Source organism: Panthera uncia, chromosome B4, assembly GCF_023721935.1.
Source record: "Panthera uncia isolate 11264 chromosome B4, Puncia_PCG_1.0, whole genome shotgun sequence".
In the NCBI taxonomy this organism is placed as follows: Eukaryota; Metazoa; Chordata; class Mammalia; order Carnivora; family Felidae; genus Panthera; species Panthera uncia.
This window is the reverse complement of record NC_064809.1, coordinates 18979079-18991712: the sequence shown is the minus strand read 5'-3', so window position 1 is coordinate 18991712 and position 12634 is coordinate 18979079. Positions and strand designations below refer to the sequence as shown.

General features: G+C 39.5%; 1 protein-coding gene across 11 annotated transcripts in view; it reads left to right on the top strand.

Annotated features, from left to right (window-relative positions):
- NEBL (nebulette) overlaps window positions 1-12634 on the top strand; it is a 358160-nt gene that overhangs the window by 283492 nt on the left and 62034 nt on the right. For 7 of the 11 annotated variants that reach the window (XM_049626927.1, XM_049626933.1, XM_049626930.1 and 4 more), the window contains 4 exons: window positions 1352-1465; window positions 3052-3153; window positions 7525-7629; window positions 9361-9468. The exons of 2 other annotated variants lie outside the window; for them this stretch is intronic. In XM_049626927.1, the coding sequence (XP_049482884.1) occupies window positions 1352-1465; window positions 3052-3153; window positions 7525-7629; window positions 9361-9468 (429 nt within the window). The remainder of the gene's footprint in view (window positions 1-1351; window positions 1466-3051; window positions 3154-7524; window positions 7630-9360; window positions 9469-12634) is intronic. 2 more of the 11 variants (XM_049626924.1, XM_049626926.1) reach the window with 2 other exon arrangements.

Here is a 12634-nt window from a genome sequence, read left to right as displayed (position 1 = left end):
ACAGCAGATAATATTTCCTGTAAGCCATCCTGGAATCTTTTCCAAATGTATTCTCACCAAGATTTTCACTAGCGGTCTCCCATAGGTACCGGACATGTGTCCTTGAGGAAGACATCACCCAATGTACACTCAATTAAAACAGATAGTGGCAGCCAGACCCAAATTGCTTCTTGATAAAAATTACTTCGAGGGGCCCCTGGGTGGCTCAGTGGGTGGGTGGCTTGGTGGGTTGAGCATCTGACTCTTGATTTCAGCTCAGGTCATGATCTCACAGTTCCTGAGATCGAGCCCCTCATGGGGCTCGGCACTGACAGCGCACAGCCTGCCTGGGATTCTCTGTCACCCTCTCTCTCCGCCCCTCCCCGGCTTGTGCGCGCACGCTCTGTCTCTCAAAATAAATAAATAAACTTTGAAAAATTAGAAAAAATTTTTTCGAGGTAGGGCTTAAAGATATATGAATGAAGATGCATTAGGACAATGTTGTAAGAACACAATACCGTGAGAATTGTAATATTGTAAAGTTATTGTAAGAGAACAAAAGAGCGAGCTTCTGCTTTTGAGGTCTATGCCTCCTTTTCCTGGATACAGGAATCAAAGCGGGTGTGAGATTCCAATAACTAGTTTTTTGGGTTTTGTTTTTAGTAAAGGACTTGTATCTACATTTCAGGTAGTTATCATAACCTACCTTTACATATTTCTCTATCTATAGAGAAATTGATAGACTACTTTAAAAAGGAGAAAAATAATACAGAGTAAGTATTAGAGATACTTTGCTGCTGAATATAACTGTGGAGCTAAAGCAGAGGAATAAAAAATTGACATTAAATAGACCCAGGACATTTCAGAAAATGTAATCCCTAAAAATGAATTTTTGAGCAACTGGGAAATGATGAGAAAAACCATAACCTAAACCATGTCCCGTATTTGGAATAATTCCCTCAGGAAAATTCATATTCAAATTCTGGGTCTCAGGATCCATTTTCTAAATGTTATAGACTTTCATTCATCTGTGGTCTCAATTTCTAATTGATCATAGGCAATAAGAATGCAGAAATGGAAACCTGACATTTAAAAATCCTGAGATTTTAGTGTATAATTCTTGTTAATAGGATTTGAGTTCATGCCTAATTGCATTTATGATCAATGTTCAAGTAGAGGTTGTTTTTTCATAAAAAAATTTTTTATGCCTAATTAAGCTTTATAGGAGGAAAAATACCAGGAATTTAAACTTTGTTACCATTTGTTTTTAAGGTAGCTTAGGTCCGATCTAATTAAAAATCAAATGTTTCATTTTGAAAGCTTAAAGATAAATGTGCTGTTTAATTTATCCTGTTTTCTTCTTTTATGGCAGATTAAATACAAAGAAAAATTTGATAGTGAAATGAAGGATAAGAAACATCGTTACAATCCTCTTGAAAACGCTTCTTTTAGGCAAAGTCAGCTTGTCACTGCACTGGTGAGCGATGTAAGTTATGACGTGTGATTCATAGGCAATTATTTTCAGTATCTTTAGAATCAACTGTATTGTAATTACTAATTGCTAATACTGAATCGAGATAATGCAGTTCCCAAGTATTTTAGTTGCAAACACTGAAGCATACTTTCCTGAGAGCTTTCTCGAGGAAAATGTATTATTGTAAGTTACCACTAATGGTTACTGATTACTGATTAGTTAATAAGTTAGGAATAGTATTGCTAATAAAACTATTCTATCTGATCAAGAGTAGAACCAGATTACAGAGTTTTGCAAAATAAGTGGTGTGTAGTATGTTAAATTAGTGGTTATGACAACAGTTAACTCATGTAATTGTGCCCAGGAAATTGGGCTCCTGTAACGTATAACCTGGCATATGGTAGTTTATAAGAAAGAAATTTTCAGAAATTGCACTGATAACGTCTTAAACAGTGTCTTTCCTATCCCTTATGCAAACACTGTGAAATACCTCTTCACAGGTTTGGTTTCATTTTATGTTTTTAAAAATAATCAAGTTTCAGTTGACATGAAAAGATGCCTTAAATTTTTATTAGAATCAAGCAGAGCGTAAACACGGAAACATGGAAAAGAATGGATCACTTTGCTGTGGTTGAAGGATGCATAATACCTTTGCAAGTATTAAGATGAGGAATTGTTGAACTGTTGCTTTGTCAGATCACTGAAACTTTTCAACTCTTGCCCTGTCCTTGGGACTCAGCATAGCTTATTTCCCTTGATGTTTAGTAGGTATTGTTATTTGTGCCCCTTCACTCACCTGTGTTTCGTACCAACACTTGAAATGGGTCTGTTAGGATCACTGGAATATCAGAATGGATTCTTTGTCTTATTTGTTTTTTATCTTGTGTGCATGTGAAAATGGAAAGCAGATAGGGTTGGAATATACGTAAAGGAACCTAGAGCATAGTGCTTGAAAGCACAGGGTTTAGAATTGGATTGCTTGAATTTGAATCCTGTTCTGCCTCTTAATTCTATACCTTCATCTTTCTGTGCCTTAGTTTACCCCTCTGTAAAATGGAGATACTTAAAGTATCTACCCACAAGGGTTGTGGAAATTCAATATTACATATAAAATGTTTGGCACAAAGTAAATGCTCAAATATTTTCTGTTATTAATATTTTAGTATTACTATTACTAATATTTTATATTTAGAATAGTTGGAAATAAAAGAAGGTCTGTATTGCAATAGGATGAAAAAACACCAAAAACCCTTAAATTGCTCCAGAGCATAATTAAAATGTGGTAATTTCTAAAGAATAAAGTTACTGTTCCTTTTGAAAACAGAATGTCTATTAAAATTACCTGATTCTGTGACTGTTGCCCTTTCTAAATACGTAAACAATAAAAGCAATTACCAAAATGTTTTCAAGACCCTAGCAGTAACTTTTTTAACTCATTCTGTAGTAAATGAGCACCATCTTGTGGCTGCCTGTAAACTCGCCTGTTAATTTACCACTACGTGGTGTTTTTCGATGTATTGAAAATAATAATGGCAATAATGCAAAAGCATAATATTTTCTTCTCCTGGATGGTATGTTGTTCCCTGTTATTTTCATAGGTGAAGTACAAGAAAGACATTCAAAATATGCATGATCCAGTCTCGGATCTCCCAAACTTGTTCTTAGACCATGCTTTGAAAGCCAGCAAAATGCTCAGCCGAGTAAGTGGGTTTGTTTGATGGCAGCCGGGGATGCCCTGTGGCCCCAGAGAGCCAGGATGGCTTTGAGCCTGTTCATGAGCGTACCTGCTTCGTCACGCGTGCCTGGGCTCCACCTCTCCCTGAATTACTAACTCCTTCAAAAGTAGCGGTCTGCTTGCCCGAAGCCCAAGAAAGCTGTCGCTTTACACAGGGGGTTCTCGCTAGCTCTTTTTTTTTTATTTTTATTTTTATTTTTTTTATTTAAAAAAAAAAATTTTTTTTTTCAACGTTTTTTATTTATTTTGGGGACAGAGAGAGACAGAGCATGAACGGGGGAGGGACAGAGAGAGAGGGAGACACAGAATCGGAAACAGGCTCCAGGCTCCGAGCCATCAGCCCAGAGCCTGACGTGGGGCTCGAACTCACGGACCGCGAGATCGTGACCTGGCTGAAGTCGGACGCTTAACCGACTGCGCCACCCAGGCGCCCCTCTCGCTAGCTCTTTAATATCGCCCGAATGCAACCTTTCCTGTTGAACAACTACACTTCTAAGTGCTTGCACGAGACTCTTTCTATCGTTCTTCTTCCTCTTTCTTCTTCCCCATTAGACAAGCCACTTGAAGGTCAGGCTTAAAGCAGGGATCTTGTATTTTTGGGGGGCCAGAGCAGCATGTCTGGTATTTAAATGGGCCTCGGTAACATACAAGATCATCTTAGGCTAATTTGTGTTTTCTCTGGAAATAAATCTGACATTACGTTGGCACTCTACTTTTGGTCTTGTGGAGGCTTCCACGTTTTCTTCAAAGCAGCTAGGGGGCGAGAGCGGTTTTTTTCATGCCCTAGTGAAAATATTTGTGCACACTGCCAAGTAGTGATTCTGGCAGAACTCACCTCCTGGTGGTTGCTGTTTCAAACACTTAAAGCGTGTGGACCCCGACTTCACCGGTTCTCATAGCTGAGGACCCCGGCTCACCTGTGCCCCATTGCCTACATCTCAGAATAGCCCCTGGTGATGATGAACTGTAATTTGACCTCAAGTTATTTCTATGCCAGCTCTAATAATTACGTGCTCATCCAGGCACTCAAAATTATCCAGATGTGTTGGATGTCTGCTTTGGGCCAGGTAAGATTAGATGGAAAATATGTTGGGCAAGGAATGTGAAAATAGTTGTCTTCAGGAGATATGCTCACAGTTCAGGACTGAAAACAACAACAACAACAAAACTTGTAGTCCAGACCTGGTTCGCAAACTATTAAAGAATGAGATAAAGGGGAGCCTGGGTGGCTCAGCCAGTTGAGCGTCTGACTCTTGGTTTCAGCTCAGCTCACGATCTCACGGTTCATGACTCTGAGCCCCACATCAGGCTCTGCACTGACAGTGCAGAGCCTGCTCGGGATTCTCTCTCCCCACCTCTCTCTCCTCCTCCCTGGCTTTCTCTCTCTCCCTCCCTCTCTCTCTCACTCTCTCCAAAAATAAATAAATAAACACAAAAACATTTTTAAAGAATGAGATCTGGCTTCAGATCAGGTTTAGAAATGTCTGCGCTTGGCCTCGAAGTATTGAAAGTTCTGTTCGCTATTTTGCAGTTGTCTTTTCTCCACCACTATCCCTGACCTCCTTCTTGAAATATATTATGCATGTAAAGAATTCGTACTTGCAGAGATTTTTAAATTAATTAATTGACTTTATCATTGGTCCTCGGGAGAAAAGCAGTCTGTCCTTCTTGCTGTCTATTGGGCAGAGAACCATAGAAGACTGTCAGGTGTAGAATGAGACTCAGGTCAAGGACATTTTGTTCATGCTTCCTGTCGTTTCAGTACTCATTCGTCCCCCCCGTGCACACATTCCTGTGCTCCTTTAGTGGCTCTGTGAGATTCACATTTTCCTCCATGCCTCACGGGGATGTTTCTAAAAGTTGATACGTTGCTCTTCTCCGAGCTGGCTGCTTTTTTCACGTTCAGTCTTTGCCATCCTGTTTTCATCATTGCAGCACCATTTGCCCTTGACTGTTTGGGTTAAATTTCCCGAGGAAGTGAGGATTCCTGTGTAGATAAGACAATAAAAATATCATGGTAGTAATTAAAAAATTCGGTAGCTGGAAGAATACATACCACTCCTAGGCAATATTTCTTTTCAAGAATGTTGACCTTTATTTTATAAGAATGGCAAAATTAAGAAATCATAGCTTACTATAAATTGTTTCTATCACCTCCTCAGCAGAGAAACCCAGCAAAGTCATATATTACATTTATTGTATATACCATTTTTAAAGTCTAAATCTTCATTCAGGTGGTGCCTTTGCCTAGATTATAGATGTTTTTTTCCCCCATAGAAAAATTGTGGTTGAATAATTACTTCATGGGAGAAAAAGAGTTTAAGACTCAAATGCGTTACTCTGAGGTGTCTGTTTATTAAAGTTGTATGATAATGCATTGGCTAAAATTTATTGTACATTAGAATTGCCCTCTTTTAAATTTTAATGTAAAGAGAATGGGAATTTTGCTGATTTATAAAGGCAACTTAATTTTATCAAAAGATTGAATAAGAAAGTGCTTAATAAACAGACATTCTGCCAAAATTAGTTGTCAGCTTGTTATAAATCACTGTTTTTTAAAGACCTCTAAATGTCTTTGGTATAGATCACAAATTTTGTAAAACACATAGTGTGTAGAGTAAAATTTGTCCTTATGAGTTTGAATGGCCATTCTAATTAAAGCTTCGAAGGAACATTTCCTCCTGGAAAATAGGGCTCGGGCTCTCTAATAACTGCATAAGTGAAAAATCTACAGCACGTGTTACCCTGTCGTTCCCACTAGGAGGCAACAGAGACTATTGTATAAGGCACAGCAAGTCTTGAAAATGGTTTTGCAGACCTTAGTTCAAATACGTTTTGTTTTTTTGTTTGTTTGTTTGTTTTTTAAATCGGAGTTTCTGAAATTCCGCGTCCCTAAAACAGATCACCGGGGACAGTACTTATTAACGTGTCCTCAGTCTCTATCCACTATTGCAGACAGAGTATCCTTCGGCTTTACTAGTTCTGGATTTTAAACCTGGTATGGAGTACGTTCTAGAGTGTGACATTTAGTTGATGATGATTTTAATTACGTATTATAAAATAACTTTTAAGTAAATTATAAAGTCTCTGAGTATGCTGTTGTCCTTCGAAATTGTTTATTTACTTTTTTTCAATTAGCAAAGGAGCCAAAATTTAGAGCTTATGCTCTTCAGTGGAGACGTAGGATGGGAACATTTTCTTGAGCTTCCTGGGGGCAGTTTACTCCCTCACTTTATTCTGGTTAGAGTGTTGGGGGAACCCATGACGTAGTGCTCTAATCGCTTGGGAGCACTTCGGGGACCCATCGCTGCGTCCCCGTGGAACATCCCTTCTCGTGCATCCTTCCATCCTTCCCATCCCTGGCTCTGGGCCTCTCCCTGTTTCACTCTCAGATCCCTGGAGCATCTGCTAAGACCTGAAAGTCACTTCTGTTCTGGCCAGCTCTTTCCCGCTCTCTTTTGAATGCAAGCTTACCTCTCCCTACATCCTGCACAAAATTGCCGTTTCCCCTGAAATCCTCACTGCTTAAGGGGCAGCCAGCTTTGCCTTAAGTCTCTGTAGCCTTGAGTCTTTGAGAGTTACTGTTTATCTCTAGAAGGCTTTTCCAAATAGGGTGAAATAACTGATCTTTAATGAGAGAAGTCACGAAGCAATTTCTGTCTTATCGCACGCTGTTGTATTTGGAGTCCCACGGTTGCCAAATTTGGCGTCTCTTCCAAATTCACCTTTTTGTCTGTGTCTTAATCCAATTTCTTCACCTTAAAAATTCAACCAGCTCTACCCAGACTCCTCTGTTTTTCTCGCAGGCACCACCTACCCTCCTTTTAGGAAAATTATTTGAATTAGTTCTCACTCTCTCATTTTCCTTATGATCCTTGCCAGTCATTCTCGTGGCCGAGCCCTCCTGTATAACTTTTTTCTTTTCCTGCCCCCCACTTTCCTTTCCTCTGTTGGTTCTTCTTTCCTTCTCTTCTCATAGATGCTATCAAACACATTTCTGTTTGAGGATACGGGCTGGACAGATCGCCTTTGTTTTGCCCACCTTGCTTGGTCACACGAGTCCCGTCACTGGCTTTAACATTGCCACTCCCCAGTGTCTTTCACATTGTGCTGACAGCTGGTTGTCCCCTGCTTCTCTTGGGTGTCTTGCCTTGACCACCTAGAGCTGGTCTGCCCGGCCTTGTGGTTTCCCTTCGTGTGGGAAGTCCACAAGAGCAGCCAGCATGATGGGTTTGCCCCTCTTGTTGCCTTGTATTTTTTAGTTTGCATTCCTAAGGATTAGTTGCTTTAATCAGTCTCTTTTATCCTGATTTTATTTTCACGTTCTCTGTTTTAGCGAGAGTATAGAAAGCTTTTTGAGGAAAACAAAGGAACGTACCATTTTGATGCGGACGCCGCTGAACACTTGCACCATAAAGGCAACGCCAAGCTCCAGAGTCAGGTGCGCGACCCTTCCCCCCACCGCCTTCTGGACCCTTTAACTACCCACCGCCACAGGCCTCCCCTGAGCCGGGGCAACAGCCGAAAAGGACCTGCATCCTGAGGAAGTGAACGTTGCTTTGGAAGATCTCAAACACTATTCAGTCTTACTGGGTTGGGAAAGCTGGAACCGTGTTTCAGGGGCAAAGCATTTCGTAAAGAAAGATCCTTCACACAATTCTAAACTTCTGTATCAGTTACTTAAATGATCAAATCTTCTGACGATTTCAGTTTTTATAGTGTACCGATTTGTCGTTTTCAGCTGCAGAATTCATTTTCCGGGCGCAAAGTTTATTATAATTTCTCAGCTCAATTACCAGTGTGATTAAAAATGATCTTACGTTAATGTTTCTTTCAACGATAAGATTCTGTGTATTCCCTGAAAGAAATTTTAAAATTTCTTTTTCCATGCACACTTTAAAGTTGGTATCTGCATATTTCTTTTATTCTGAGTAGTTACAAAAGATGTCATTCTAGCATCTATTAAGATATAATTTTACATCAGTCTATTAAACGTACTCTGTGGAACATACATTCCTTAATGATTTGATACCCACCTTCTTTTATTTAAAAAATGTACAAACAAAAAGTTAAAAAAAAGTAAAAATATACAGATCAGCTCTCCTTTAAGCTTTGGAAACATACTTTTTTTTTTTTCTCTTTGTATTCTTATTTTCATTTAATTTTTCCCACAAAGTTTTATCCTACCATAGTATGTTACTACACTTCAAACACTCTCATTGATCACTCTAGCTAGTTCTCCGAAACAAAAGTCGTCCTACAAATAGGAATTCAAAAAAATCTGTTACATTTCCCACTACCACAAAGTTCTAAGTATTGAAAAGCTGCCTTTGTATTGAAATGCCATTAAAACTGCTGTTATTATATAACTTAAGGAGCAATTTCATTAAAAAAAATTATTTACACCTAAGGATTTTAATGAAAATACATTTCTGAAGGAAATGAATCATGATCAAAACTTTTCTGGGAATTTAATTTAAAAAGGGACACTGCTAAGAAAAGGCCAATCACTCTGACAGCTACGTATAATTCTGGTTTCTGTTATTAGGAGATGGAACTTATCGATCATTTTATAAACTAAAATAAGATGGAGATTGGTTGTAATTGAAATAAATAATTCATGACATGATATTATTAAATAATGCAGGGTGAAACTGAAAGCAATCTCATAAAAGCTCTGTGTGTGTGTTTTACTCAACGTCTATGGAAAAATTCAGTGCCCCCAGAGAACACTGCCTTCCCCTTGACAGAAAGACAAAATCGCACTATGTTTTCCTCCTTGTTCATGATTTACTCATAGACTTTTGAAGCCATCGCAGGGATCTCTGCATCTCTGTCCCTATGTGTATAAAATGATCGTATCCATATTAACCCCTTATATGTGAGATATATCTGTATATCGCAGTAATTTAAATACTTCATCCAAGTCCCAGAACTACGTTATTTAGTAGTTCTAAGTTATTTTTACTTCTTAAATATTTTTATGTATTACCTATTTACTTTTTTTGTACGTCATTAACCACAGGGGACCCACTGACCAACCCAAAGTGGCCAGAATAATGTGATTTTAGAAACTAGGATGATTAATTTTGGACATACTGATTTTACTTCGCTCTATTTGTGGAAGGGCTAATGAACTTTATGTGCTCTTTATACTTTTTTTTCAATGAAGGTTAAGTATAAAGAAGAGTATGAGAAAAATAAGGGGAAATCAATGCTTGAATTTGTTGAGACGCCATTGTATCAAGCTTCAAAGGAGGCTCAAAAGATGCATAGTGAGGTGAGTCCCTTTGATTTGCTATCAACTATTTTTTTCGTTTCTTTATTTTTAAGTGTTCTCTATGCCCAACGTGGGCCTTGAAGTCATGACCCTGAGATCGATAGTCACATGCTCTCCCAACTGATCACATCCTGTGATTACAAAGTTGACATTTTCAGTTTGTGTCCAGGTAAAAAGTCTGATGAGGAGGAAAAAAAAAAAAAAAAGGAAAAGAAAACGAAGGGCTGGTTGCTTTATTTGCCTTTTATTTTTCAGCGACAATAGAACATTTATTAGATACTCTGTGCTAAGCAATATGATCAAACCTTTATATATGTCAACTAATCCCCTAGATTGATGATTATCCACTGAAATTAATTGTCTTATCTGAAATTACATATCCAGGAAATGCCAATGTTTTAGGGCCTGGGAAAGTCATGAAAGATTCTCGTGTCTCTGTTAGCTTATTTAGTTGATTCCTCCCTCCCCCAAATAAACAGTGACATGGAAGTTTTAAAATATCAAGAGAAGAGAGAAGCTAAGAGTTTTTTTGTATGTATGTACTTTGTTCTCTACTTAAAATGATGCTGAGTCGTGTCCAGATATTTCCCAAATGATTTTGCTCTTTCCCAGTGAGATTTCTTTTGTTCATGTTTTGTCCCTACATTTTGGGGGACCAGATACCAGGGGACCAGATACCAGGCACAGAAGGTTTTCTCTGCAGCCAACATCCAGATTCTATGGGTACACCAAGTTATTACTTCAGAGGGACAGAAATAGTGGACAATACTGTCAGCTGACTACAGCCCAGTGTTCTGGGGTGTTCCAGCTATGTGTGCTCCATGGGCACCATCTTTTCTGTTCTCCAGTAACAACACCGAAACAGGGAGAAAAGATAACTTCTGGACAATAGAACTCTCACAAGAATTTTGAAAACAGTTTATGTGCTGTTGGTTGAAATGTCATAATTCCTCTTCTCAAGGAAAGGGCACTCAGACATTACTGTGGCTTGTTGAATTGTCCAAGTTGTCTGATTTCTTCTTCAAGCAAGAAAGGAGAAGATAATCGCGTGTATTTTTCATATCTTGTAACTTCTTAAGCCAATAGAGAGGAGTCTGATCAAGAATAGTCAGGCGAATCTTTCGACTAAATTAGCTGTTGGTTTTAACTGACCTGGTGGAGCAGGTAAATTTGGTCATAGTTGAGAAGCCCTACCACAACTTAGGTTTAGGGGGATAGCTCTTACCGGCCTATCTTTGTCTTTGTCAGTTTGGACTGCTGTTAACCAAGTACCACAGACTGGGGGGCTTAAACAACAGAAATGTATTTCTTATGCTTCTGGAGGCTGGAGGTCTGAGATCAATGTGCCGGGGGGTCGTGTTTCCAGCGAGATCCTTTTGTGGGGGGCAGATTGCTGCCTTCTTTCTGTGTCCTCGTGTAGCCGAAAGTAGACAGGGGAAGCAAGCTCTCTCGTGACTTGTAGGAGGGCGCTAACCCCATCACGAAGGCCTCCTCCTCCTCCCCTCATCGATCCTGATGACTTTCCAAAGGGAAGTCCATCCAAAGGATGGATCCTAATGCATCCATCACACTGGGGGTGGGTTTCAACATATGCATTTTGGAGTGATGCGGACATTCAGTCCTACCACCTTCTCTGCATTTCAAGAATAGTATGTCAAGTGCTGTGATGATGCCAAGTGGGGAGCTGGAAGGCAACCTCCGGGTTGAGCCTCCGGGGCCCGTAGAGTTTATAGTTCTCGCCCGGCTCGGCTCCTTCTCCCCCATCTCTCACTCATAGTCCTGCCTCCTCCTTTAAGGAAAAGACCAGCACCTTCAAACTGGGTTTTCTATGTTCTTCCCATCAGCCCCGGGCTGCTATTATTTAGCTGTTTGTGCTACTTTGCCTTGCTTTATTCACAAAGGGACATGTTCCTGTTTTCCTTCTCTTTGATCCTCTCTGTACTTTTTCTTCTGAAGACCCCATTTTCCCGGCCCTTCTTCCTGCCCATGGCTGTGGTGTTTGAACTCTGTGTCTCAGGGAAGCATATTGGGAAGACACATCCCTCGCTGCTGCCTCAGGATGTGCTTCCGTGGGTCTTGCTGTGGAGCCTGGGAATTGGATTTTAACAATATCCCGGGAGCTTCTGATGTAGGTGGTCCAGCGACCACGCTTTGAGAAACACGGACTCATGGAAGAAAACAAATAGTCCCCTAACTTAAAGTCATAAAAACCAGATGGATTAAAAAAACAAACAACCATCCCCCAAAACATAAAGAGAATCTTCTTCTTAGAGAGTCAATGAGCAAAGTAGGCCAACTTGTTTTTCTTTGCATGAAATGCTCAGTTGATTTTTTTTCTGTTGGGGATGGACCCTCAAAAGGGAAAGATTCTCTAAGAACAGATTTCACTATGCCAATGACAGGAATTTCAAAGGCACCTTCTGCACTGGAAAAGTGCTATTGTTTCTAGAAGTCTGCTACCTTTGCCTTTACCATTGCTGTGGCTACCTAGTACAAAAGGAAAATAAAATGTTGCCAACTGAAAATAAAAATCTGTCAAATGAACTAATCGATTCCTTTTGGTTGGCTGTTTTGACATCAGGTGCAAACAGCTTTAAGGTTTAACTGTAGTAATACATTTATTATATGCTGTGGAGTTTGCTTACATTGGGGGCTGAGTGGGCCTTTTGTTAATATTGGCTTTCAATTTTCACTGTTCTGATTTCTGATATTGTCGCTAGGGGGGGAATTATCTTTTGCAGAGGCTGAGACATGTTTTCCCTTTAATTATAGCCATTGGCTATTGGATTTTTAGGCTCAGCAATTATGTTTCTGCTCAGCAGGGTTTGAGGAGACAGAGAGAGAGAGAAATCTCCCAGTAGAAAATATCTTGAGACCAAATTTATACTCTAAAGGTTAGAAACATAAAATATCTGAAAATTTTAGATCAGTCGATGTGAAAGATATCCAACAAAGTGGACACAGAGAGAACCATCTGGCTTAGGGATGGTTTTTATCCTTAAGAGGTAAGCTTGTCAACGAGCTTCCTGAACCTCCTATGGGTAAAGCCAAGTGTTTATGATCTCAGGAATAGTCACTAATGTTTCTGTGACAGCCTATAATTAGGCTTCTCTCACTTTCTTCTATTCTAGGTATAGGTTTAATCAGTCGGCTTTCTAGAAGAAAC